The sequence below is a fragment of the Muscardinus avellanarius genome (genome assembly GCF_963383645.1).
Source record: "Muscardinus avellanarius genome assembly, chromosome: 3".
NCBI lineage: Eukaryota > Metazoa > Chordata > Mammalia > Rodentia > Gliridae > Muscardinus > Muscardinus avellanarius.
In genome coordinates, this window is record NC_137788.1 from 112716108 (window position 1) to 112743955 (window position 27848).

At 55.2% G+C, this 27848-nt stretch overlaps 1 protein-coding gene across 1 annotated transcript; it reads left to right on the forward strand.

Annotated features, from left to right (window-relative positions):
- Positions 1-825: 825 nt before the first annotated feature.
- On the forward strand, positions 826-26695 carry INSRR (insulin receptor related receptor; the record flags this gene model as incomplete). The annotated part of the gene is made up of 25 exons (XM_080691564.1): positions 826-910; positions 3481-4032; positions 5203-5506; positions 5583-5725; positions 6104-6248; positions 7876-8090; positions 8223-8349; positions 10024-10262; positions 10613-10780; positions 10872-11067; positions 11610-11651; positions 11726-11946; positions 12375-12511; positions 12596-12758; positions 13394-13499; positions 14441-14493; positions 14646-14875; positions 16493-16603; positions 16698-16857; positions 17557-17686; positions 17789-17923; positions 18136-18373; positions 19927-19991; positions 22614-22748; positions 26539-26695. 25 exons carry the CDS (start codon positions 826-828, stop codon positions 26693-26695), a joined length of 4257 nt encoding a protein of 1418 aa, XP_080547690.1.
- Between the last annotated feature and the right edge of the window lie 1153 nt (positions 26696-27848).

Genomic DNA, 27848 nt, shown 5'->3' on the forward strand with positions numbered 1-27848 from the left:
CGAAATTCAGGAAAGTGAGACCGCGGAAGCGGAGCCCACGTGGCGACCGTCCTGCTCCAGCGTCGCTTTAAAGGGGCCGGGGCAGGCCTCCTCGCCAGGCTCCAAACAGCGGGCTCTGGCGGGGCGAGGCCACCAGGAGCTACCCCGCAGGTGCCCAGGCACCTGTCGGTGTCATCTAGAAACACACGCTCGCTGGCTGCCCCTCCCACCCTGCGCTCCTCTAGGGAGAGGTCAGCCCCGAGGAGACCAGCCCCCAGGCCCCCGACGTCCCCTTATTTCCCCAACAGATCAGGCTTCCCTCAGTTGTCAGGCTAAATATTTTGGCTTGGCGGGAGGGGCGGGGAGATCTGAGAGGTGCCCGCAAACCAATCGGTTTCCAGGGGGGGCGGGGAGGACCGGAGCTGGGCGCGGCTGGTGGCCTCTGAGGACATTGAAGCGGGTGCAGTGGACTGGGAGGCCCCCTCGGTGGAGTGGGGTCCGCTGCTTCCTGCCCTGGGCGAGCTCGGGGCGGGGGGGGGGGGGGGGGGGCCCTCCGGTTCTGCCTCGCCTGCCCTTTTGCTCCTGACGCTGTCACCCCCATGTCGCTGGCTGAATCTCTATCTCCATCTCTCAGTCTATAGATTCCCGCTGTCTCTCTGCCTCCAGCTGCCTGTCACTGACTGTGTCTCCAAAACCCGAATTTCTTCTGGTGTCTCAGCAAGGGTTTCCTAATCTCTGGGCCCTGCCCTGCCCGCCCTTTCCCCCAGGTCTCTGTGTCCCCTCGGATCTCTGTGTCCCTTACAGGCCCTTTTCCTTTCTGGAGCTTCCAGGAAGAAAGCCAGGACCATGGCAGGACCCAGTCCGTGGCCCTGGGGAGCGTGCCTGCTTTTGATTCTCCTGTCCTTGGGAGTTGGCCTGGACACGCCAGAGGGTGAGTGCCCTGGATTATCTCCAGACACCTTTCTCTCTCTCTCTCTCTCTCTCTCTCTCTCTCTCTCTCTCTCTCTCTCTCTCTCTCTGCAGAGCAACAGGAAGAATGGAGAAGGACATCCCATAGGAAGAACAGTTAGCTGCCTGCATCTAGGTCGGGGAAGTGGGGATTTGGAAATGTGGGAGAGGGGGATAAATAGATGTCTTCCAGTTCATTCCTGCTTCTGGAATCAGCATCCCAGGAAAGCCTGAGAAAGGAGGCTTTGGGAGCCTTAGATGTCACTTGTAGAGACACTGAATAGAAAGAGACAAGGCTGGATGGGTATCTGAGAGCCAGACACCATTCAGCAACTGACTCTGTGGGGAAGGCAACGAGCTGGGAGAACTGAGTGGCACGCCTCCTTGGATCCTGAGCTCCTGTGCCCAGGGCCCTGTCTCATGGCCCCCACCCGCAAGGCCCTTCCAGTGTGGGGAAGGCGCTGGGTTGTGGGGGAGGACTACTTTCACATAGGGTTTGGAGCCAGGCTTGATGGCACACGCTTGTAATCCCAGTATTTGGGATGCTGAGACGGGAGGATCGCAGGTTTGTGGCCAGCCTCAGCTACTTAGTGAGACCCTATGCAACTTAGTGAGACCCTGTTTCAAAATAAAGAATAAAAAACAGGGCTGTGCATGGTGGCGCACGCTTGTAATCCCCGCGCTTGGGAGGCAGAGACAGGAGGATCACGCAGGTTCAAAAACAGCCGCGCTGGCTTAAGAGACCCTGTTTCCAAATTAATAAAAAGTATAAAATAGGTCTGGGAGTGTAGCCCAGAGGTAGAAGGGCTTCCAGGAACCCCAGTACCACTAATAATAATAATAATAATAATAATAATAATAATAATAATAATAAAAAACAGGGCTGTGAGTGAAGCCCAGAGGTAGAATGTCCCTGGGTTCCACCCCCAGTGCAGAAAAAAAATAGTGTTTGGGAAGTTGGGATGGGACCATAAAGACCAAATAGCATTTGTGGGATATTGGGGGGCTCAGATGGGAAAGGGGAGGTGGTATGATCCCCTTCCTGAATCCAGCTTCCTTTCCAAGCGGAAGGAGCTCAGGAAGACAGTGGTGCGTGCTTGCCCTGGACTCTTACAAGGGCAGGGTAGGGTCTCCCACTCCTACAGAGGCAGAGGAGTGGTACAAATAGGTCAGGAGAAGGGGTCCCTTGCAAACGGTGCTAGCCAGGGTGCCTGCAAAGCCTGACTCCCCTCCCCTGCCCCCTGCCATTGCAGGACCCGGCAGATGCCAGCCTGAAGCAGGTTTGTCAGGACAGGAGCCTGTCCCAGGGGTTCAGTGTTTGGTCAGGGTACACAGGTGTTCCGTTCCCAGTGCAGTTCTGCGCAGAGCCGGGTCATGAGGGAAGGCAGGGGTTAATTTGCAAAAAGGTCTTAGATTTGTTTTTCCAAATGACTCCCATCAGGGGAGCCCTGAAGAGGCTAGGGCATGATGGGAAACGGAGCCTGCCCAAGAGAGCCCCCATCTGCCTGGAAAACCCTGATTGGCTCACCTGGAGGGGATGCTCTCATTCTCTCTCTTTGGTGTGCGTACCTGCCTGGCCCAAACACACACACACACACACACACACACACACACACACACACCTGCAAGCACACACTCAAAGTCAAGCTCAGGACCTTTAATGACAATAGAGGCCTTGCCGCCCTCCTCTCTCCCAGCTCATCAGAAAATGGGTATTCTACCTCTGAGCTACATCCCTAGCCCAATTTTTTATTGTTTATCTTGAAACAGGGTCTCACTAAGCTGCAGAGGGCCTCACTCCACAGCTGAGTCTGTCTGAGAACCCAGATCCTCCTGTCTCACTCTTCCAAGTACTGAGATTACAAGAGTGCATCATCACACCAGGCTTCAGGAGTGAGATTCTTACCAACCCAGCCAGACCTTGTTTTAAAATAAAAATAAAATAGGGCTGGGGGTGTAGCTCGGAGGCAGAATATACCCCAGGACCAAAAAAAAAAAAAAAGGATAAAGTTGCTAGTGGCTGGGTGTGTGGTTCAGTGGCTAGCGCTTGCCTGGCATATACAAGGCCCTTTGATCTCCAGCCTTGGAGGAAAATAATAATAATAATACTAAGCTGCTATTAATTACCAGTGGGAGCTGGGCATGGTGGCGCATGCTTGTAATCACAGCGTTTGGGAGGCTGAGACTGGAGGATCACGGTTTGAGGACAGCCTCAGCTACTTAGTGAGGCCCTCTGCAACTCAGTGAGACCCTGTTTCAAAAATAAAGAATAAAAAATAGGGCAGTGGTTGTAGCTCGGAGGTCAAATGCCCTTGGGTTCCATCCCCATACCCGCAAAAAAAAAAAAAAATTACCAGTGGGAAGTGGTTTTGGGAGGGGAGATGGGCAGAGGGCAGGTGGGCCCCGAGGAGGAGGCCACTCCTGGCCAGAGCACAGCCTGGCCCTCTGCCCAGCTTCCTGCTGCCACTGTGGCTTCCCTTCCCCAAAGCTGTGAGGGTGGGAAGGGGCACTTGGGCACAGTGTGCTCACGGTCCGCTCCTCCGGCGCCCGCAGTGTGCCCCAGCCTGGACATCCGCTCCGAGGTGGCCGAGCTGCGGCGGCTGGAGAACTGCAGCGTGGTGGAGGGCCACCTGCAGATCCTGCTCATGTTCACCGCCACGGGGGAGGACTTCCACAGCCTCAGCTTTCCACGCCTCACCCAGGTCACCGACTACCTGCTGCTCTTCCGTGTCTATGGCCTGGAGAGCCTGCGTGACCTCTTCCCCAACCTGGCGGTGATCCGCGGTGCCCGCCTCTTCCTGGGCTACGCGCTGGTCATCTTCGAGATGCCACACCTGCGCGACGTGGGGCTGCCTGCGCTGGGGGCCGTGCTGCGCGGGGCCGTGCGCGTGGAGAAGAACCAGGAGCTCTGCCACCTCTCCACCATCGACTGGGGCCTGCTGCAGCCCGCGCCGGGCGCCAACCACATCGTGGGCAACAAGCTGGGCGAGGAGTGCGCGGACGTGTGCCCAGGTATGCTGGGCGCCGCCGGCGAGCCCTGCCCCCGGACCACCTTCGGCGGGCGCACCGAACACAGGTGCTGGACCTCCAGCCACTGCCAGAGAGGTGGGTGCTGGCACAGAGACGTGACCGGAAGCCCCGGGATGCAGGGCCAGGTAGGGCGGGCGGCCCTGGGATGGCGGAGGTCAGAACTTGACTCTCCAAGATCGGGGATCCCATTTTACAGAAGAGGAAACTGAGGCAGAGCTAGCAAAGGGCAGTCAAGGAGCAGGTAAAGGAGAGGTACACGATGGACATGAGGAGCCGGGCGTGGCGGCGCACGCTTGTAATCCCAGCATTTGGGAGGCTGAAGCAGGAGGATTGCGGTTCGCAGACAGCCTCAGCTACTTAGTGAGGCCCTTTGCAACTTATGAGACCCTCAAAATAAAGAATAAAAAAATAAGGCTGGGGGTGTGGCTCAGAGGTAGAATGCCCCTGGGTTCCATCCCCAGTACTGAAAAAAAAAATAAATGCATTGATGCAGAAGAAAGGGCAAGGAGTGGGTAGAGGAAGGGAGGGGAGAGGGTTCCAGGGGAAGAAGGAGCTTGCAGAAGCCGGGCAGACCTGGGCTTCCCCCAACCTGGGAGCTTCCCCACCAGCTGCTAGAGGTCAGCGCCTCTCACCTCCACAGCCCAGCAGCCCAGTGGCCCAGAGGCAGGCAGGAAAGTAACCGGATCCCTGCTGTATCCACTGCAGCCTCCCCAGGCCCCTCGCTGTTGGCTGTAAACACAGCCGCTGAGCGTCCTCCAGTGTACACTGTCAACAGGCCCGGCTGACCCCACCCCGCAGTCACTCCCACAGACATCCAGCTGCATCTGTGGGGTATCCAGGCGACTGTGTCCCAGCCCAGAGCTCAGCACTCCTCCTGCCTGGGTTGGGAGCTGGAGAGGCTCGGCCAGCGGCCTCCCCTCCCCACACACCCCCAGGCCCACCTTGCCCTGGGGGGGGGGGCTTAGCGCTCAGAGAGGCGAGTTGGCTCAGCCTGGCCCTGTGCCTGGGGATTTTGCGGGCATCAGGCGTAGAGAGGCCAGTGGCAAGGTCAGGGTGCTGTCCAGAGTTCTGATATCCCCAGCTAGGCACTGTGAGGGTGGGGAGCCTCCAAGGGGGGGCCAGTCCTTCTACATTGGCCCCCTCCAAGGGAAACAGCCAGCACCCAGTGTCATCTGACCCCCGGAGGGCAGCGTGGAGCCAGGCTGATGGGTCATGAGTGAGACTTAAGCGGAGCTCTGTCTGCAGTGTGTCCCTGCCCCCAAGGGCTGGCCTGCACAGCAGGAGGGGTGTGCTGCCACCCCGAGTGTCTAGGGGGCTGCAGCCAGCCGGAGGACCCCCGTGCCTGCGTGGCCTGCCGCCACCTCTACTTCCAGGGTGCCTGCCACCGTTCCTGCCCTCCAGGCACCTACCAGCACGAGTCCTGGCGCTGTGTCACGGCAGAGCACTGTGCCAGCCTGCGCTCAGTGCCCGGCCGCACCTCTGCCTTTGGCATCCACCAGGGCAGCTGCCTGGCCCAGTGTCCGCCGGGCTTCACCCGGAATGGCAGCAGGTGAATGAAGGGCGGGAGGCCCCCTTGGGTCTGCGGGGAGGCCCAAGGCTCATGCAACCCTGCTTGCCCCTGACAGCATATTCTGCCAGAAGTGTGAGGGGCTGTGTCCCAAAGAATGCAAGGTGGGCACGAAGACCATCGACTCAGTCCAGGCGGCCCAGGATCTGGTGGGCTGCACGCACGTGGAGGGAAGCCTCATCCTCAACCTCCGCCAGGGCTGTCAGTACATCCTCTGGGGCAACGCCTTCCTCCTTCCAGCCACGCCCCCTCTCCTAGCCACGCCCTCCCGTCCAATTCGGTCCTTCCTCCGTCCGGCCACGCCCCTTCTCCCAGCCACGCCCTTCCATCCAATTCGGTCCTTCCTCCGTCCGGCCACGCCCCTTCTCCCAGCCACGCCTTTCCATCCAATTCTGCCCTTCCTCCACCCAGCCACGCCCATTGTCCCAGACAAGTTTCTGCAATGGCCTGGCTGAGTGCCACTTTCCTGGGTCCAACTCTGAGGGTCCGTCCCCTGGTCCCCTCTCCAGTCCACCTGCCCTGTGGATCTGTCACTCTCCCCCACCCCTCCTGCTCCAGTCCTCTCTTTCTCAACCTCAGACAACCTGGAGCTGGAGCTGCAGCACAGCCTGGGGCTGGTGGAGACCATCACCGGCTTCCTCAAAATCAAGCACTCCTTTGCCCTCGTGTCTCTGGGCTTTTTGAAGAACCTCAAGCTGATCCGAGGAGACACCATGGTGGATGGGTAAGGGGTCAGAATAAGCCCTCTTCCCCAACACTCCCGAGACAGTGGTGAACAGAATGGGCTCTGGAATCTGTTCAGCCCTTTCTAGCTGCGTGACTCCAGACAGGTTACTCAACTCCTCTGGCTCTCGGTTTTTCCTTCAATAAAATAGGGCTAATATAACACCACCTACTCCTTAGGACTGTTGCGAATATCCCTTAAGTTATGGTGAAGTATTTGAAACAATGCCTAGAACACAGTATATACAATAAAAATTAAAGTTACATGTAAGTCCACATGGGTTGGCCATAATTGTTACTATCTAATCCTCTCAGCTGCAGAATTTGACTGCCTAAAATTCAAACCAGTTCCTACCACTACCAGACCAGGTCTGCCCATAATGTAACAAGTATTTTTCAAAATAAGAAGAATGTCTTAGAGACTGTCTTGGTGGTGCACTCTTGTAATCCCAGGACTTGGGAGGCTGAGACAGGAGGAGCACAGGTTGACATCAGCCTCAGCAATTTAGGGAGATCCTGTTTCAAAGTACAAAATAAAATTGGGCCAGGCGTGGTGATGCACACTTATAATCCCAGGACTTGGGAGGCTGAGACAGGAGGATCGCGGTTCGAGGCCAGCCTCAGCTACTTAGTGAGACGATTTGAAACTCAGTGAGACCCTGTTTCAAAATCAAGAATAAAAAATAGGGCTGGGGGCATAACTTGGAGGTAGAATGCCCCTGGGTTCCATCCCCAGTACTGCAAAAATAAATAAATAAATAAATAAATAAATAAATGAATTAAAAAAATAAAAAGTCTGAGAATGTAGGTCAGTAATAAGCACCCCTGGGTTCCATTCCCAGTATCAAAAGAATAAATAAAACATGTGGTACATTTTTGTTAGTTTATATACATATACACATGTACACATATATGTATATATCATATACATGTATGTATAGTTACCACCAGTCAGGTGCTGCCTGTGATTTTTCATGACTCCTGGCACACTGTCACAGCCCCTAGAGTGTCCACACCCCGGCCCCAAGAAGAGTACCATTCCCCTTGCGTCTCTAAGGCTAGCACAGAGTCTGGTCCAAGGCAAGCCCTCAAGTGAACTGAAGGAAGCCAGGAGGCTAGGCTGGCGTGGTGGCGCACACTTGCAATCCCAGCATTTGGGAGGCTGAAACAGGAGGATCGCAGTTCGCAGACAACCTCAACTACTTAGTGAGGCTCTCGGCAACTTAATGAGACCCTGTTTTCCAAATAAAGTATAAAATAGGTCTGGGAGTATAGCCCGAAGGTAGAAAGCCCCTGAGTTCTACCCTCAGTACCACACACACACAAAAAAGAGAATAAAAAATAGGGCTGGGGGTGTAATTTGGGGGTAGAATGCCCCTGGGTTTCATCCCTAGTACTGCTAATAATAATAATAATAATAATAATAATAATAATAATAATATAGGAAACCAGGAAGCTAGACATCACACTCATAGTCAGGGCCCAGAGTGGGTGTATCCAAGCCCACTCTTGTGTGATAGGTGCCGCTGGGCCCAGCACAGCGCCTCCGGGAGGAGCCCATAGACCACCCCCTTTCCCACCCGCTGCGCCCACCTCCCTGCAGAGCAAGGTCCCCTGGCCTCCCCCAGGAACTACACTCTGTACGTGCTGGACAACCAGAACCTGCAACAGCTGGGGCCCTGGGTAGCGGCCGGGCTCACCATCCCGGTGGGCAAGATCTACTTCGCCTTCAATCCGCGCCTCTGCTTGGAGCACATCTACCGCCTGGAGGAGGTGACCGGCACGCGAGGTCGGCAAAACAAGGCTGAGATCAATCCCCGCACCAACGGAGACCGCGCTGCCTGTGAGGCCCAGCCCCCAGCCCCAGGGACACTGCCGCGGGCGCAGGAGGGGAGGCCCCGTCTGGAGGGTGGGATGCGCCGGGGTCAGGGTGGGCGCTCTGGGAGCAGGTGTTCGCCGCTCACCCTTAACGCAGGCCAGACGCGCACCCTGCGCTTCGTGTCCAATGTCACGGAGACCGAGCGCATCCTGCTGCGGTGGGAGCGCTACGAGCCCCTGGAGGCCCGCGACCTGCTCAGTTTCATCGTGTACTACAAGGAGTCGTGAGTACCCTGGGCGCGGGCCGATTCCTCCAGGACCGAGGGCAGGTGAGGCTGGAGCCCAGAGGAGAGCGGGGATCGCAGAGCTCTCTGCCTCCAGCCTCCACCCTTTGTTCCTCAGTTTCCCCACACCAAAAGAATGGAGAGGACTGTCAGGGCTTCAGGGGCCCAGGAGATCGTTCTGCTGGAAGGCTTGGATAATTAAACTTCAATTAACTATGCTAATGTTCTATACTGACCACACGGTCCTGCCCCTGCAGTGGTTTGGGGAGCGCCCACTAATTTGGCCAGTTTTATAAGCAGCTCTGCCAAGGTTTCATTTAAGTCTGAGGAAGGGAGGGAGCAGAGAGCCAGGGACCTGCTGCCTGTCTCTTTGAAGAGAGTGGATTGACCCTAGTAAGAAGGATCGTGGTTATAACACAGGAAGGGCTACCCCGCCCAAAAGAATGTAGAGGAATCAAAAATAGGTCTCTTAGGCGGGCATGGTGGGGCACACTGGTAATCCCAGCATTCGGAAGGTGGAGACTGGAGGATCGCAGTTCGCAGACAGCCTCAGCTACTTAATGAGGCCCTTTGCAACTCAGTGAGACCTGGTTTCAAAAATAAAAAGACCAAGCCAGGCATGGGGGTGCATGCTTGTAATCCCAGCGCTTGGGAGGCTGAGACAGGAGGATTGCACAGGTTTGAAGCCAGCCTCGGTTACTTAGTGAGACTCTCAGAAACTTAGTGAGAGCCTGTTTCCAAATAAAGTGTAAAAAATAGGTCTGGAAGTATAGCCCAGAGGTAGAAAAGACCCTGGGTTCCACCCCCAGTAACACACACACACACACAATAAAAAAAATAGGGCTGGGGATGTAGCTTGGAGGTAAAATGTCCCTGGGTTTCATCCCCAGTACTGCAAATAATAAATAAGGCTCTGGGTAGCTTAGTGGTAAAATGCCATTGGGTTTGATCCTCATTGCCGAGAGAGAGAGAGAGAGAGAGAGAGAGAGAGAGAGAGAGAGAGAGAGAGAGAGAGACCCATGCATAGAACTGTGCCTGTGGCCTAGGAGGCTTATAGACCTCCAAAGTCTATGCATGGGCTCAGGTTAAGACACCTTCCTTGAGAAAAGAGTGGTCTCTTGGTTCCAAGTTCCAGGCAATCCCACTTGGTTGTGTGTGTGTGTGGGGGGGGGGGGTTGAATAACCTCATATCCATCTTCTAGGTTGTTTTTTTGTTGTTGTTGTTTTCAGTACTGGGATGGAACCAAGGGGCACTCTACCTCTGAGCTACACCCCCAGCCCTATTTTTTATTCTTTATTTGGAAACAGGGTCTCACTAAGTTGTAGAAGGCCTCACTAAGTAGCTGAGGCTGGCCGCGAACCGCAATTCTCCTGTCCCAGCCCAAGTACTGGGATTGCAAGCATGCGCCACCATGTCCGACTTCAAGTGTAGATTTTAAAAAATGTTTACTGTGACTAAACCTCAATATTTCCTACTAAGGATGAGCTATTTTGCCACAAATTTGGCTGGTGACAGACATCTCAGAGAGCACAGTGTACCAGTGGAGTTATGGTCTTGCCCTGGTGCTTAGTGAAGGAGACAATGGAATCCTGGGGTGATTCAGAGAGAGGCCTGTGTGCTAGGCCCTGAGGAAGGGGCTGGGCCATCCTCGAGCTTGGGGACCGGGTGTTCAGCCCCTTCCAGAATGCCACAGAGTACGTGGGTCCAGATGCCTGCGGAGCCCAGAGCTGGAACTTGCTGGATGTGGAGCTGCCTCTAAGCCGCACCCAGGAGCCCGGAGTGACCCTGGCCCCCCTCAAGCCCTGGACACAGTATGCGGTGTTTGTGCGGGCCATCACGCTGACCACTGCTGAGGACAGCCCCCATCAAGGAGCCCAGAGCCCCATAGTCTACCTGCGAACCCTGCCTGCAGGTAGGCTGGAGTATGGGGGATGCCTGTCAGGTGCCTGCATCCTACTGAGGGTGCATCCCAGGTGGGGACCTGGGTCCCCACAAAGAATCCGGGGCACTGAACGCCCTTGGGGGTGGGAGACCCGATGCTCGGGTCCTAGAAAGAACAGAGGCATTCACCTAGGACCTAGGGGTTGAAACAGTACCTTGCATAAGCTGAGTGACCTCAAGGGCCTTTGGAGACGGGGAGGACAGGGTGCTGATGTCTATCTAGGAAGAGGAGGTCAAAGATCACCTTTCCTTGGGAGATGGGGGCTTGGACCCCAGCGCGGGTTCCCGCGGCCCTTGAGTCGTACCCCCTTGCGTCCGCAGCTCCCACGGTGCCCCAAGACGTCATCTCCACGTCCAACTCCTCCTCCCACCTCCTGGTGCGCTGGAAGCCACCCACCCAGCGCAACGGAAACATCACCTACTACCTGGTGCTGTGGCAGCGACTGGCAGAGGACGGGGACCTCTATCTCAATGACTACTGCCACCGCGGTGCGCGGGCGGGCGGGCGGGCGGGGGCGGCGGGCGCCGGTGGGCCGCGGGACCCGTCCCCTAACTCGCCTCTTCCCCGCCGCGGTGCCAGGCTTGCGGCTCCCCTCCAGCAACCACGACCCCCGCTTCGACCGCGAGGACGGCGAACTGGAGGCCCAGGCCGAGCCGGGCTGCTGTCCCTGCCCGCACTCGCCTCCAGGGCAGGTGCTGCCCGCGCTGGAGGCGCAGGAGGCCTCCTTCCAGAAGAAGTTTGAGAGCTTTCTGCACAACGCCATCACCATCCCCAAGTGCGATCAGGGGCGCGCCCCTGGCCTGACCGGCGGGCGAGCAGGAGACTGGGTGGGGAGGTGGAGTTTTATGGGCGGGCCTTGCGCGTATGGGCGGAGCCTGTAGTTTGGGGCGGGGTCTTGGGTTTGTGGGCGGGTCTTGTGTGGAGCGTGGCCTGGACCTGGAGGTGCGGCTTTTTGGGCGGGTTCTGGGCTTCGTGGGCAGCTCTTGCGTGTGGACGGAGCCTGGACAGGAGTGGGGCTTTATGGGCGGATCTTGCGTATATGGGCGGAGCCTGGAGTTTGTGGGCGGGTCTTGCGTATGTGGGCAGGACCTAGGTTTTGTGAGCGGGTCTAGGCTTTATAGGCGGGTCTTCGGTGTGTGGGCGGGGCCTAGGCAGGAGCTGGGGCTTTGTGGGCGGGTCTTGTGTGGGCGGGGCCTGGGTTTGTGGGCGGTTCTTGCGTGTAAGGGGGTCCTGGCGGGTTTGGAGGAGGTGTGCAGCTGCCGAGGGTGCTGAGGCTCGTTGCAGTCAGTCCTGATCGGGCCTCCCTGGCCTCCTCAGGTCCCCTTGGAAGGTGACATCTATCAACAAGAGTCCCCAAAGGTGAGCCGGGCCGGGGCGGGGCCTGAGGGGCGGGGCTCCGCAGACGGGCCTCGTCTGACTTACGCCTTCCCCAGGGACTCAGGGCGCCACCCGCGGGCCACCGGGCTCCTCCGACTAGGGGGCAACAGCTCGGATTTTGAGATCCAGGAGGACAAGGTGCCCCGCGAGCGAGCGGTGCTCAGCGGCCTGCGCCACTTCACGGAATACCGCATCGACATCCACGCCTGCAACCACGCGGCGCACACCGTGGGCTGCAGCGCCGCCACGTTCGTCTTTGCGCGCACCATGCCGCACAGTAGGTGCCCCCACGCTCACCTCCACCTGTACCGCCGGCCCCAAGGACCTGGCCCATCGATGCTCCCTCTGGGGTGTGTGCCTGTGTGTGTGTTTCTGAGGATGGAACCCCGACGCATTCTACCTTCGAGCTACACCCCCAGCCCGATTTTATTTATTTGAAAACAGGATCTCGCTAGGTTGATGAGAGTCTCATTACTTGCTGAGGCTGTCCTCGAACCTGTGATCCTCCTCTTTCCGCCTCCCAAGCTTCCCCTCTGGGATATTTGACCTCCCGCCCACTCCAGAGCACCGCTCTGCCGGCTTTTCCCAGTTCCTGCAATCCCAGAATGTTCTCAACCCTCCGGGTTTAGCCCATTTTAGTTTGGGTTTGAATGTGGAAGGGAGAGGAGCTACTTGTGGACGGTTGCCAGATGCCCCCTCCCACAGGAGAGGCCGACAGCATCCCGGGGAAGGTGGCCTGGGAGGTGGCCAGCAAGGGCAGCATCCTCTTGCGCTGGCTTGAGCCGCCTGACCCCAACGGACTCATCCTCAAGTATGAAATCAAGTACCGGCGCTTGGGAGAGGTAGGTACCAGGCACCCCCATCCCAGCTCGCCCCATTTGGTGCCTTCATCCCCCATCCAGCAAGCTGCCCTGTGCTTCTCTCAGGAGGCCACTGTGCTGTGCGTATCCCGTCTTCGATATGCCAAAGTTGGGGGGGTCCACCTGGCCCTGCTGCCCCCCGGGAACTATTCCGCTAGGGTGCGGGCCACCTCACTGGCTGGCAACGGATCGTGGACAGACAGCGTTGCCTTCTACATCTCTGGCCCAGGTACCCCCAGACAGCCACACCTGGTCCACAGCCCCCTCCTCCCCAGCCCATCCCAGGTCACTTTTCCAGGGTTTAAAGAGAAGGGCCCCTAAACTGGGCCTTGTGGCGCACACTTGTAATCCCAGTACTTGGGAGGCTGAGACAGGAGGATCGAGGTTCCTGGCAGCCGTATCTACTTAGTGAGGCCCTTTGCAACTCAGTGAGACTTGTTTCAAAATAAAGAATAAAAATAGGGCTGGGGGTGTAGCTCGGAGATAGAATGCCCCTGAGTTCCATCCTCTGTACTGCAAAAAAGAAAGAAAGAAAGAAAGAAAGAAAGAAAGAAAGAAAGAAAGAAAGAAAGAGCTCTCACCCTCTGATTTAAAAATCTTTCACCTTGAGCCGGGCGTGGTGGCGCACACTTGTAATCCCTGCGCTTGGGAGGCTGAGACAGGAGGATGCACAGGTTCGAAGCCAGCCTCAGCTACTTAGTGAGGCTCTCAGCAACTTAGTGAGACCCTGTTTCCAAATAAAATATAAAAAATAGGTCTGGGAGTGTAGCCCGGAGGTAGAAAGACCCTAGGTTCCACCCCTAGTACCACCAAAAAAAAAAAAAAAAATCTTTCACCTTGCATTCTGCTGTCCCCCAACCACAGAGGAGGGAGACTCCGGGGGGCTGCACGTCCTCCTCACCGCCACCCCCGTGGGGCTTACGCTGCTCATCATTCTGGCTGCCCTTGGTTTCTTCTACGGCAAGAAGAGGTGATAAGTCCCACCCGTTGCCACCCCCTCCCCCATCCTCATGGTGTCTGTGCAGTCAGAGGTGGGAGATCAGACAGCAGAAAGCACTTCTCTACAAGCAGTAACTCACTTGGCATAGTGGCACACACCTGTAATCCTAGTACTTGGGAAGCAGACAGGAGGATTGCAGGTTCACGGCCAGCCTCCGCAGTTTAGCGAGCCTCTCAGCAACCTAGTGAGACCCTGTTTCCAAATAAAAAATTAAAAGGGCTGGGGGTGTAGCTCGGAGGTAGAATTCCCTTGAGTTCAATCTAGGAAGGAAGGAAGGAAGGAAGGAAGGACGGACGGACGGGCCAGGCATGGTGGTACACACTTGTAATCCCAGCATTTGAGAGGCTGACACAAGATGATCGTGGTTCGAGGACAGCCTCAGCTAGTTGGTGAGGCCCTTAAAAAATAGGGCTGGGGTGTAAAAAAAAAAAAAAGAGGGAGAAATAGCATGGAGACAGACCCCTCATCTAGGCTGACCAATTCATCCTGGTTAGCCTGGGATTTTCCCAGCGTTAGCAGGGATCCCCTTGGCCTGGACACAGGAGGACTGTCGGTCACACACTCTTAGCGCAGTTGAGAAATAACAACTGGCCACAGCAAGAGGCAAGAAACTCAGGACACAGTGTCAGATCCCTCTGGGGCCAGAGGCAAGAGGGAAGCGGGCGCAGGGCCTCCAGACCCTGAGGGCAGGGCCCCTTCACTTGGCGTCACGGTCTGCTCATTCCTGACCTTCCAGGTCCCAGGACTAGGACCAAGCGCAGCTTGGAAAGTGCTTAGACTCTCCAGGGGCCACCTCCCTGGGCGGGTGCACCCAGTACCCTCCTCCTTGAGATGGCCCTCCCTCTGCTTCCTGGCTTTATTCCTTCCTTCCTGAAGCCCCTTCAGCCTGATCTCCGTGTCTTCCGTTGCAGAAACGGCACCCTGTACACTTCTGTGAATCCCGAGTACTTCAGCGCCTCTGATAGTAAGTCTGGGGCTGGGCAGGCAGGTGGTGTGGGAAGAGAGAGAGATTCCAGGGGACCTCCTGGGAGAAAATGGCCTCGGGATGAAGGGGGTGAAGAGCGGTGGGGGTGTGGCACAGAGCAGCAGCCTCCACACGGCCCTGTCTCGTCCCAGTGTACATCCCTGACGAGTGGGAGGTGCCCCGGGAGCAGATCTCCATCATCCGGGAGCTGGGACAGGGCTCTTTTGGGATGGTCTACGAGGGCCTGGCCCAAGGACTTGAGTCTGGGGAGGAGCCCACGCCCGTGGCCCTGAAGACTGTGAATGAGCTGGCCAGCCCCCGGGAACGCATCGAGTTCCTCAAGGAAGCCTCTGTCATGAAGGCTTTCAAATGTCACCACGTGGTGAGGACGGCCGGCAAGGGTGGGGGCAGGATTTGGCTAAAGGCAACTTAAGAGAGAAAGAGTGGAGATTAGGGGCAGGGTGGGAACTGTGGTTAGGATCCTAACTGATGCAGAGCTGAGGGCTGTGGTTGGGTGGAACAGGGTCGGGGGAGGGCCACAGCAGGGTCATGGCTAGAACTGAGATCAGTCATGGTGGGGTCAGCACTGAGTGTCCACAGGATGATGAGGAACATGCTTGGAGGCAAGCACAGAGTTGGGATAAGTTCATGGCAGTGATGACTGTCAGATATGATCGAGGTTGCCCCTGGAAACAGAAGGTTTCCAGGTTTGAGGCCAGCCTCATCAACTTCACAAGAGCCTCAGCAACTTAGTGAGACCCTGTTTTAAAGTAAAATATAAGTCAGGTGTGGTGCTGCACGCTTCTAATCCTAGTACTTGAAAGGCTGAGACAGGAGGATCTGGGTTTGCAGCCAGCCTCAGCTACTTAGTGAAACTCTCCACAATTTAGTGAGACCCTATTTAAAAAATAAAAATAAAAAACAGGGCTGGGATGTAGCTCGGAGATAGAATGCTCCTGAGTTTAAAATAACTAAATTAAACCGGGCGTGGTGGCGCATGCTTGTAATCCCTGCGCTTGGGAGGCGGAGACAGGAGGATCGCGCAGGTTCGAAGCCAGCTGCGCTGGCTTAAGAGACCCTGTTTCCACATAAAAAAGTAAAAACTAGGTCTGGGAGTGTAGCCCATGGGAGTGTATCCCGGAGATAGAAGGGCTTCCAGGACCCCAGTACCACCAAAAAAAATTAACTAATTAATTAATTAATTAAGTTAATTAAATAAAATATAAAATAGGCTGTGGGTGTAGCTTAGAGGTAAAATGCCCCTGAGTTCCATCCCTAGGACTCCTCGACCAAAAAAGATATAATCAGTTGGGCATGGTGGTACACACCTGTAATTCCAGTACTTGGGAGGCTAAGCCTGGAGGATTAAAACCAGCCTCAGCAACTTAGTGAGATTCTGTTTCAAAATAAAAAATAAAATAGGGCTAGCTGGGCGTGGTGGCGCACGCTTATAATCCCAGCGCTTGGGAGGCTGAGACAGGAGGACTGTACAGGGTCAAAGCCAGCCTCAGCTACTGAGTGAGGCTCTCAGCAACTTAGTGAGACCCTGTTTCCAAATAAAATAGAAAATAGGTCTGGGAGTGTAGCCTGGAGGTAGAATGCCCCTGGGGTCCATCCCTAGTACCACGCACACACACACACACACACACACAAAAATAGGGCAGGGGGTGTAACTCAGAGGTAGAATGCCCCTGGGTTCAACCCCTAGTACAAAATTATATATCTATATATTTATATAGATAGATAGATGATCAAGGCTATGATCATATGGTTAGGGTCAGGATTGGGGTTAGGGTCACTGATGAGGATTGGGGTTGGGGTCACTGATAGATCAGGATTGAGGTTTGGTTCACTGATCAGGATTGGGGTTAGAGTCATGGCTGGAGTCGGGGTCCAGGTGGGTGTCTGGGTCAGGTTCTGGTCACAGCAGGTCATGGCTTTGACTCAGTAGACTGAAGGGAGATGGGAGAATTGCAGCCAAGCTGTCTGTCCATCCCAGGTACGCCTCCTAGGTGTGGTGTCCCAGGGCCAGCCAACTCTGGTCATCATGGAGTTAATGACCCGGGGGGACCTCAAGAGCCATCTTCGGTCTTTGCGGCCGGAAGCAGAGGTGGGGACCAAGGAAGGCCCTGGGCTGAGAGGCTGGGAGTTGGAAAGGACTTGGGCAGAGTGTGGGCCTCACCAGCTCTCTTCTTTGGCCCTAGAACAACCCAGGGCTCCCCCGGCCGACGCTGGGGGACATGATTCAGATGGCCGGCGAGATCGCGGATGGCATGGCCTACCTAGCTGCCAACAAGTTCGTGCACCGTGACCTGGCAGCTCGCAACTGCATGGTGTCTCAGGACTTCACCGTCAAGATCGGAGGTACAAGCTGGGCGTGCTGGTGTACGCTTGTCATCCCAGCATTCAGGAGGTTGAGACAGTAAGATTGTAGTTCGCGGACAGCCTCAGCTACTTCCCGAGGCCCTCTGCAACTCAGTGAGACTGTGTTTCAAAATAAATAATCAAACCGGGCGTGGTGGCGCACGCTTGTAATCCCCGCGCTTGGGAGGCAGAGACAGGAGGATCACGCAGGTTCCGAGTCAGACGTGCTGGCTTGAGACCCTGTTCCCAAATAAAAGATATAAAATAGGTCCGGGAGTGTAGCCCAGAGATAGAAGGGCTTCCAGGAACCCAGTACCACCAAAAAAATAAATAATATAAATAATAATAAATAGGGCTGGGGGGGGGGAAGCTCGGAGGTAGAATACCCTTGGGTTCCTTCCCTAGTACCACAAAAAATAAAAAAGATTAGGGGTACACATGGTTACGGGGCAGATGAGGGCAGCCAGGAGTCTAGAGACCCTTCCCTAGCTAGGCATAGGACCCCCGGGTCCGGCCCATAAACTGTAAGAATGTTGGCAAATCAACTCACAGATGTCAGCATCCTGCATTGCGGGGCAGAGAAGACCTGGGGCAGGGTGAGAGCCCATGAGCCTGTGGAGATGACAGTTAATTGGGAGAGGAATTCCCAGGGCGAGAGATGGGGCGTGACTCCCGTACCTGCTGCCCCCCACTTTCCAGACTTCGGGATGACCCGGGACGTGTATGAGACAGACTACTACCGCAAGGGCAGCAAGGGGCTGCTGCCGGTGCGCTGGATGGCTCCCGAGTCCCTCAAAGATGGCATCTTCTCCACCCACTCGGATGTCTGGTGGGGCCTGGCTGTTGCAGAGGGCCGGGAAGCATCTGGGGAGGGGTCTGGGCCACTCCCTTCTCTTGGGCGCTGGGCTCAGGTCCCCTGTGCATCCCCCAGGTCCTTCGGTGTGGTCTTGTGGGAGATTGCAACACTGGCCGAACAGCCCTACCAGGGTCTGTCCAACGAGCAGGTGCTCAAGTTTGTGATAGACGGCGGGGTCCTTCAGGAGCTGGAGCAATGTCCCCTCCGGCTGTGAGTCACCCCGCCCCTGCAATTCTGGCCCACCCCCTCTCATGCGTCTACATCCACTGACCCCCCAACTCTGAGCTACCTATCCTAAACTCTCCTCTGACCCTCTCAGACTTCATGCCCCATGAATCCTACCCCCACTGTCCAGCCCTCCCAGTGCAGGGGGTGTGGCTGGGGCCCCAGGCCGCCGCTGATGCTGCCCCCACCCCCGCCAGGCAGGAGCTGATGAGACGCTGCTGGCAGCAGAACCCACGCCTGCGCCCGACCTTCACCCACATCCTGGACAGCATACAGGAGGAGCTGCGGCCCTCCTTCCGCCTCCTCTCCTTCTACTACAGCCCAGAGTGCCGCGGAGGCCTGGGCACCCTGATGCCCATCGAGACAGAGCCCGACTCCCCACCAGCCCCCACAGGGGCTTCAGACTGCAGCCCCCCAAATGGGGGACCCGGGCCAGTGAGGGACACCCCAGCCCCCAGCTGACTGGCCTCCCATGGGGAGAGAGGAAGGCACCCGACCTTTGGGGCCCTGAGATGGCCAGATGTTCAGGTGGCCGAGAGTGGGTGGGTGTGGAGAATCTCACCCCTAGCCGGGGGTCTCCTGCGTACTTCTGGGGCTGTGGGCGTGCTTGCAAACAGCGCAGGGCCTCAGGACCGGAAGTGCTCCCTCCTCCTTTGATGGCAGCCCCATCTTTCCCTGTTTTGACCTTTTCCCCCCTGTGGGCACCCCATGGGGTGTAGGGAGGACTCCGGCTGTCAGCCTGGCCCTGGTGGGCTGCCCCAGCTCCTCCTCTCCCCTGGCCCCACCTAGGGGACCCCAAGCTTGGTGCTCCTCCTTCCTCTCCCCCGGGGGCTTCCCTTGGTGCACATCGGCCCCTCTTCCCGGTCCTCCCTCGGTTATTAGCTTTAGATCATTAAGGCCTTAAGAGCCTGTCTTAGCCCCCGCCCCCTGCCTCTCGCGGGGAGCCTAGAGAAGGCACAATAAATGCCGAGGTCTGTGTGCGCCCTGGTCCTGCGCAGCCCATTAGCTCTCCATCTACATGGCGTTAACGCGGGTTGAACTTCCTCTAGCCCTCCTTTGGGACCCGAGGTGGTGACCCGAAGGCGGTGAGATAGGAGAAAACTACTGCTGACAAGCAGTCCTCCCTGAGGACCGGAGCAACCCGGGATGGCGTCGGGAGCCGAGCAGACAGCCTCACTCTCATCTCCCGCTCAGGCCGGAAGTGGCTGAGCCCAGCGCAGTGCCAACCTGTCCCCTACACCTCATTTTTTTTTTTCAGTATCGGGGATAGAACCCAGGGGCATTCTACCTCCAAGCGACACCCTCGGCCTTATTTTTTAGTCTTTATTTTGAAACGGGGTCTCACTAGTTGCAAAGGGCCTCACTAAGTAGCTAAGGCTGGCCTCAAACCGTGATGCTCCGGTCTCCGCCTCCCGAATGCTGGGATTACAAGCGTGCGCCACCACGCCCGGCTTGCCCACACCTCAGCTTTATCTCCTGCCTATCCACATCTGACCACCGGCCGGGCATTTCCTTCCAGGAAATCACAGGACAGACTTTCAGTGGGCAGAACAGAGGGCAAGGGAGGGACCCTGATACCACAGATCTACGCCAGATGCCCCATCCCAGCCTGCCAGCACAGGGTCTGTATCCAGCTCCCTGTGGATATTCTGCGAGGTCAGAGAGCCACTGACACCTGCGGTTGCAGGGGGATTGGCTGACCAGGCTTGGATGTCACCGTCAGGGCATCTGAAGGGGAAGAGGCACAGGAGATTTCAAACCCCCGTGAAGGGCGGCCGTGGGAGGGGCTGACCGCTCAGATCGCTCAGGTTATGGGGTGAGGGCTGGGGACAGAACCCTGGGGCTCACACTTTGCTGAGTACACGCCCTACCGCTGGGCTACAGCCTTGCTCCTCAGGGTTTCTTGGTTTCCAGCGCCTGCGTCCTTGGGACCCCAGCATTTAAGCAGCCACCCCGCTGCCTGCAGAGCACTATTTCTGCTTTGGCAGAACAAACCATGGGCCATCGCCAGGCCTGAGTACAGGGGCGTGAGTCCGAAGGCTTTCAAGTCAGGGTGGGCAGAGGGGGTCACCACTGGGACGCTGCTTCCGTTACCCTTGCCCAGCCATGGAGGTTGAAGCAACAGTGACCCCTAATGGTTGGCATCAGAATGGCGGCGATGGAGCCGGGCGTGGCAGCAAAGGTTTGTAATCCCAGCATTGGAGAGGCTGAGACAGGAGGATTGCGGATTGTGGCCAGCCTCAGCTACTTAGTGAGGCCATCTGCAACTTAGTGAGACCCTGATTCAAAATAAAGATTAAAAAATAGGCAGGGGGTGTAGCTTGGAGGTCAAATACCCCTGGTTTCCATCCCCAGTACTGCCCAAAAAAATGGCGGCTATGGGAGAAAGGGGGGCTTGTTCTGGCCCCCACCCCATCTTCCTTTTCTGTTGCTAGGTCTCCTTGAGGCCTCGAAAGTGGAAGAGAGGAGGCGCCACAACAAAGCCCTGGACCTGAGGTCTCACACACACAGCACGCAGGCATACTGCGCTTGTACACATGGCCGGGGGAGGGGCAGCAGCAGTGGAGTCGCCCTCTCCCCCAACCTCCCGTGCTCAGCACTGCATGCTTGGGAAGCACTGGTCCCTGGATGTGGAGGAGCTTAAGGAAGGGATTGGGAACTGAAGACAAGAAAGAGGGCTTCAAGCTTGGCACGGTGGCTCACACCTGTAATCCCAGTGCTTGGGAGGCTGAGACAGGAAGATGGCAGGTTCCAGGCCGGCCTCAGCAATATAGCAAGGTTCTCAGCAACCTAGAAATAAACAAAGGAGGGATGCCCAGCATTCGGGAGGCTAAGACAGGAGGATCGGTGTTCAAAGACAGATTCAGCTACTTAGTGAGGCCCTTTGCAACTCAGTGAGATCCTGTTTCCAAATAAAGAATAAAAAATAGGGGTGGGGGTGTAACACAGAGGTAGAATACCCCTGGGTTCCATCCCCAGTACTGCAAAAAAAAAAAAAGAAAAGAAAAGAAAAGAAAAGAAAGAAGGATCAAGGGAGGGAGGAAGAGAGGGAGGGAGATTTAACAAGGTAGCAAGACATTTGGAGGTCGGACTTCAAAAACGATTTCCCAATCACGCAGGGAATCTTTGAGAAAGGAAGATGTGTCATCCCTCTCACAGACAGCAAAGGACAGACAATAGGTGGCCTGGGGTGGGCGGGGGGAGGCCACCTGGTACATATTAGGAAAGGCAAATGCATGACTAAGACAGAAAATTCAGAAGTGCCCTTCTGGGCCCCTCTTGTCTTCCTGATTTGCACAGAGCTTAAAAATAAATAAACACCTAAGCTGCTGCAGGCGGGAGGGTGGAGGATGAAGACAGGTCAGCATCAAGAAGGGCACGAGCCAGGCGTGGTGGCGCACGCTTGTAATCCTAGTACTTGGGAGGCTGAGACAGGAGGACCACAGGTTCAAGGACAGCCTCGGCAAGTAGTGAGACTCTCATCAACCTAGTGACACCCTGTTTCAAAATAAGCATAAAATCAGGCTAGGAGTATAGTTTGGGGACAGAAGGCAAAAAAAAAAAAAAAAAGAATAGTTGCTTATTCTCTGTCTCCTTGGACTGTCTCTATGACCTTGTGGCAGGTCCCTATCACCTGGGCTGAAGAGGGCTGGGCAGTGTGGGTCTCATGTCCCAGCCCCTCCAAGATCAGGAATAACTGACATATCTTGTATTTTCATAGAAGTAGGGAGGACAGGCCGGAGACCTCCCTGGGGAGAGGCCCAGGGGCCAAGGGAGGGTAGAGCTGTGCCCTGAGCCGGCCTTAGCCTCGCTCAGTGGAAGCTGGACCTAGTGAGGAGTCCACAGCCTCTCCTCCTCTAACCTTAAAGAGCAGAGAGGTTTTTCCTCTCTTTTTTGTTTGTGGTACTGGAAATTGAACGCAGGGGCATTCTACCTCTAAGCTACACCCCAAGACCTATTTATTTATGTATTTATGTCTTGAACCAAGTTCTCATTAAGTGACTGAGGGCCTCACTGAGTTGCTGAGGCTGGCCGAAAACCTGGCATCCTCCCGTCTCAGCCTCCCAAGTACTGGGATTACAGATTCATGCCACCCAGCAGGTTATGAGTTAGGATGCCCTTGCTATTGAAAGGAGTGGTGCAACCCTATCATCCCAGTGATTTTGGAGACCAGGGCAGGACTCGGGAGGCTGAGGCAGGAGAATCCCAAGATTGAGACAATTTAGCAAAACCCTGTCTCAAAATAAAATAAATAGGGTTGTGAATGTAGCTCAGTGGTAGTGTGCTTCTGGGTTCCATCTCAAGAAGAGGAAGAGGAGGAGGAGGAGGAGGAGGAGGAGATCGTCAAGAGAAAATGAGACAACTGCCGGGCGTGGTGGGCACGCTTATAATCCCCGTTCTTGGGAGGCAGAGACAGGAGGATCGCACAGGTTCGAAGCCAGCCGTGCGCGCCGGCTTAAGAGACCCTGTTTCCAAACAAAAAAGTATAAAAATAGGCCTGGGAGTGTAGCCCGGAGGTAGAAGGTTTTTCCAGGAACCCCAGTACCACCAAAAAAAAAAAAAAAAAAGAAAGAAAAGAAAAAGAAAAAGAGACAAGAAGGACAGAGGCCAATGCTGGGGAAGAAAGGAAGTGGAGCTGGAGAAGAGGCCCGGCCGGCCTCCGTCTCTCCAACAGCAACCGAGTGGACATCAACGGCTTGGGAAGCAGGAGGGATGCAGTGGGGATTCGGGACTTCCACGAGGCGGGAGGCCCGGGTGAAGGGGCAAGGGGGCCTCTGTTGGAAGCAGAAGTTCCTAAGAGAGAGACCAGGTGGGAAGAACAGGGGCTGAAATGAGATAATGTCCACTAAGTGCTTCGTAAGCAGCGGAGGCGCACTATACAGATTAGCGGTGTTACCTAAGTGTGATAGCGCTTAAGAAGGCACTGCACACGTGCATTTGGAGACCTGGGAGGCCGGCGGGGGCGCACTGGGTAATGAAAACAGCAGACTTCAGAGAACATAAATGATGCCTTTTTTTTTACTTCCGCCTGTACAAATTCAGAAAAGTGCCTGCGAGTGTGAATATGTCTTGGGGAGATGGGATTGTGAAGGATTTATAGCCTTTTCTTGCTTACCTATATTTTCTCTTTATGTTTTATAAAGAACATACATTATTTATGCAGGAAAAAACAAGAAGTTTACTTTTTGAACATGTGTGGTACTGGAGATTGAACGAGGGGGTGTTCTACCTCTGAGTTAGACCCCCAGCCATTTATTTATTTGTTTGCTTTATTCTGAAACAGGGTCTCATTGAGTTGCAAAGGACCTCACTTAGTAGCTGAGGCTGGCCACAAACTATGATCCTCCTGTCTCAGCCTCCCAAATGCTGGGATGACAAGCGTGCGCCACCACGCCCAGCTTATTCTTTTTATTTATTTATTTATTTATTTATTTATTTATTTATTTATTTGCGGTACTGGGGTTCCTGGAAGCCCTTCTACATCCAGGCTACACTCCCAGACCTATTTTTTAATATATTTTTATTTGGAAACAGGGTCTCTTAAGCTAGCGCGGCTGGCTTCGAACCAGCGCGATCCTCCTGTCTCCGCCTCCCAAGCGTGGGGATTATAAGCGTGCGCCACCATGCCCAGCTTATTCTTTATTTTGAAACAGAGTCTCACTAAGTTGCAGAGGGCCCTACTACATAGCTGAGGCTGACCACATGGCGCTTAGTAACTGGCACCATACATGGTCTAGACATTAGTGTCAGGAGTCCCCTTCAGAAACTAGAAATCACACCAGGATTTCCTCAGAGTACTGAATAGGAGGGATTGATTTTCCTGGTGTGAAAGGCTGAAAACCAGAAAGGAGACACTGAGCTACACAGAGACGGTGCAGGAAGAAGCTACCACCGCTGCTGTCTCCGCCTCCCAAGTCCTGGGGTCACAGGTGCACTACCACGCCGGCCTGGACTGAATTTTAGCTAAACGTACTCACTAGTTTACTCAAGCAAAGTTGTCAGCAATTCGCTTTCCTTACTCAGTTTCCCTCATCTGTCAAAGCGGAGGTCTGCCTGTACCTCACAGTGCGATGCCTGCCTCGGACATCTGCAGGGCGCCCTGCCTCTTCCTGGAGGCAGTCGGGCGAGACTCGGTCTACACATGAAGACCGCGGCCTCTGGGGCTCCTCCAGAAAGTCTGCAGTCTGCTTCTTCTCAGCTACAGGGTCTACACTCTGGACCAAGTTAGAGGGCAGAAGGCAGGAACCCTTGAGACCTCCATGCCCCCAGCCCTCCGTGTCTGCGAGATCCTGGACTCTGATACCTCTCTACCCTGACTGCAAATCCTCTGGTTCCTTTCAATGGCGCAGGTCTCTCAGACCATCTGGAACATTCTTGGGTCCTCGGGGTCCCTGGAGGCCACAGGATCTTCTACATTTCCCCACTGCTCTCCCTCCTCCGGCACCCCCGGGCCAGTTCCAGAATCTGAACCTCAGGAGAGCCTCAGCCCTCCTCTCCCAAGATCCCTGGATCACTTTGCAATCCCTCCCCACGCCCAGGCCCTGCCAGCTCCACCACCATCTGCACGGGGCCACCTGGGGCCAGCGGGGGCTCCAGCCACTCCAGCTGCAGCAGGCCCCCACCCTCCGCCCTCCTGCCATGCCGCCCCAGCAGCTTCTTACTTTGCTTTATTGCAATTTGCTGGGATAGCAAAATTCAGCCTGCAGAAACTTCTGGCAGCAAAGTGCCCACAGCAGGGGGTGAATAGCCGTGGGGTGGGCCCACGGATCTGACCCGGCGTGCTTCTACGGGCTGCAAGTGACCCCCTGCCTCCCAGTCTCTGCCGAGGCCCCTCCCTGCACCTAGATGCCATCTCCACTCTGGAGTTATTTGGCATCTGCTTGCCTGCCTGCCTGCCTGCCTGCCTGCCTGCCTGCCTGCCTTTTTTCTTCCTTTCTTTCTCTTTCTCTCTTTCTCTCTTTCTTTCTTTCTTTTGTGTGGTACTGGGGACAGAACCCAGAGGCCTTCTACCTCCGGGCTACGCTCCCAGACCTATTTTATATTTTACTTGGAAACAGGCTCTCACTAAGTTGCTGAGAGCCTCACTAAGTAGCTAAGGCTGGCCGCAAACCCAGATCCTCCTGTCTCAGCCAAGTACTGAGATTACAAGCGCGCGCCATCACGCCGCTGGGCACCTGCTCGGCTTTCAAGGTTCCGCCCCGATTCCCAGGCACTGCACTGCATCTCCTCAGTATCCATCACCTCTCGGGGACCAAGCCCCTGAAGGGGAGATGCTGCGCTTTGACATGTGGAAGCCCTCCTGTGGTTGGCCCAGTGCAGACAGAGGCCCTGACCCTACAGTGGAGGCAGCCACTGTATGTTTTCATCACAGTTTTAGGAACTGGTAGCATAGAAGGGGCTCACCGCCAGAAAGAGGTAGGTGCGATGGCAGCACCCGTAGTCTCAGCTGCCAGGGAGGGTGAGGCTGGTGAGATCCTGTCTCAAAAAAAAAAAAAAATGCTGGACATGTTGGCCAAGCCAGTAATCTCAGTACTTGAAAGACAGACAGGAGTATCATGGGTTCAAGACCTTCAATGACTTAGCAAGACCCCGTTCCAAAATTTAAAAAGGGCTGGGGTAGTGGCTTAGAGATAGAATGCCCTGGGTTCCATCTCCAGTACAAAATAAGTCAGTAAATAAAGTCAGGTGTGGTGGCACATGCTTGTAATTTCAGTACTTGGGAGGCTGAGACAAAAGGATCGCATGGTTTGCAGCCAGCCTCAGCTACTTAGTGAGGCTCTCAGCAACTTCATGAGACCCTGTTTTGAAATAAAAAATGAAAAATAGAGCCGGACATGGTGGCACATGTTTGTAATCCCAGCATTTGGGAGGCTGAGACAGGAGGATCATGGTTCACAGACAGCTTCAGCTACTTAGTGAGGCCCTTTGCAACTGTGAGACCTTGTTTCAAAATAATGAATAAAAAACAGGGCTATCAGTGTCGCTCAGAGGTAGAATGCACCTGGGTTTCATCACCAGTACTGAAAAAAAAAAATAGGGCTGGTGTAGCTTGGAGGTAGAATGCCCGTAGGCTCAATCCCCAGCCATGCAATTAATAATAATAATAATAATTTTAAAAATTAAAAAATAAATAAATTGGGCATGGTGGCTCATGCTTGTAATCAGTACTTGGGAGGCTGAGACAGGAGGATCATGGTTTGTGGCCCTTCACAACTTAGTGAGACTCTGTTTCCAAATAAAATATAAAATATGTCTGGGGGTGTAGCTCTGAGATAGAATGCCCCTGGATTTAATCTCCAGTACCACACACATATACACAAAAAAAGATAAGGTCTAGGGATATAGCTCAGTGGTAGTGCCCCTGGCTCTAATTCCTGGTACTGAAAAATAAATAAATATTTTAAAAGATTAAGCAGTTCTAATCCTCTTGGTGTCTCCCTCGGAGCTTGAGGCATGCTGGAACCATCCCCAGGATCCTCCCTCCAAAGAACTGCACTCGGAGGCAGGGTGACCAGGATTCTGGGCGAGTAGGGCCCCGTGCGGCCTCTCCCCTCTGGGCATCTTCCCCAAGCCCTCTCGGCCTTGCTCTGCCCCCACAGATGCAAAAGAAAAGTCACAGTAGCAGGAGGCTGGAACAGATCAGCGCTGGCCCAGGCCCCAGGCCCCCACCAGTGCCGCTCGCAGGTGGAGGTCTGCAGCCGGGTGATCAGCTGCTTCTGGGCTAAGAGAGAGAACGTGGAGAACCAGGGAGCCTAGTCCCATGACTCATATGGTGCTCTAAGCCCGCGGTACCACGAAGCAACTCTCCTCTACCACGCATGCCCTTCTGCCACGGCGTTCTGTCTCACCCAAGGCCCAGAGCAATGTAGCTGGCCAACCGTGCACTAAAGCGGGGACTGAGTGCTGACCAGTGAGCACTCGGCATCCAAGCGGACTGAGCTGCCCATCACAAGTCAGAGATGCCATTCACCTGAGTCACAGAGTAGGCCACACACAGCAGCGATCCAGTGTGTGATGGAAATGATGCTTAGACCAGAATCGGCTGATCCATAATGCATAAGTGAGTTCCCATGAGCAGGCGGTGGCCAAGTCAAGGCCTGTATTGCCCCACTTCTCCCCCTCCTCCTCCTTCTCCTCCTCCTCCTCCTCCTCCTCCTCCGCCTCCTTCTTTTTCGGTACTGAGGATAGAACCAAGGGGCATTCTACCTCTGAGTAACACCCACAGCCCTGTTTTTTATTTTTTATTTTATTTTATTTTTTGGTGGTGGTACTGGGGTTCCTGGAAGCCCTTCTACCTCCGGGCTACACTCCCAGACCTATTTTTTATACTTTTTTATTTGGAAACAGGGTCTCCTAAGCCAACGCGCGCGGCTGGCTTCAAACCTGCGCGATCCTCCTGTCTCTGCCTCCCAAGCGCGGGGATTACAAGCGTGTGCCACGACACCCGGCTTATTTTTTATTTTGAAACTGGGTCTCACTGAGTTGCAAAGGACCTCACTAAGTAGCTGCGGCTGTCCACAAACCATGATCTTCCTGTCTCAGCCTCCTGAACACTGGGATTACAAGCATGTGCCTCTATGCCCGGCTCCACTGTTCCTTCTTTAACCCACATGTACATCCTCAGGGGCTGGCTACATATAAGCAACTGACAGATGTGCCTGCAGGATATGTTGTCGCTACAAGCAGTGTGGCCCCACTCAGGGCGGCTGGAAGGAGCGAGGTAAAGGGGGGTCCCCTAGGAATTAGAGATGCAAGCATTGGCTCCTCCATCCTGTATGCAGGGAGCTGTCATCCAGAGTAAAGGTATGCACGGACTACGGGAAGAGCAAAGAGCCAGCCATTGGTCAGGACCCTGGACAGAGGAAAGCAGCCAGACCAGAGAATGACGGGCATAGGGCAAGGTCAGAGC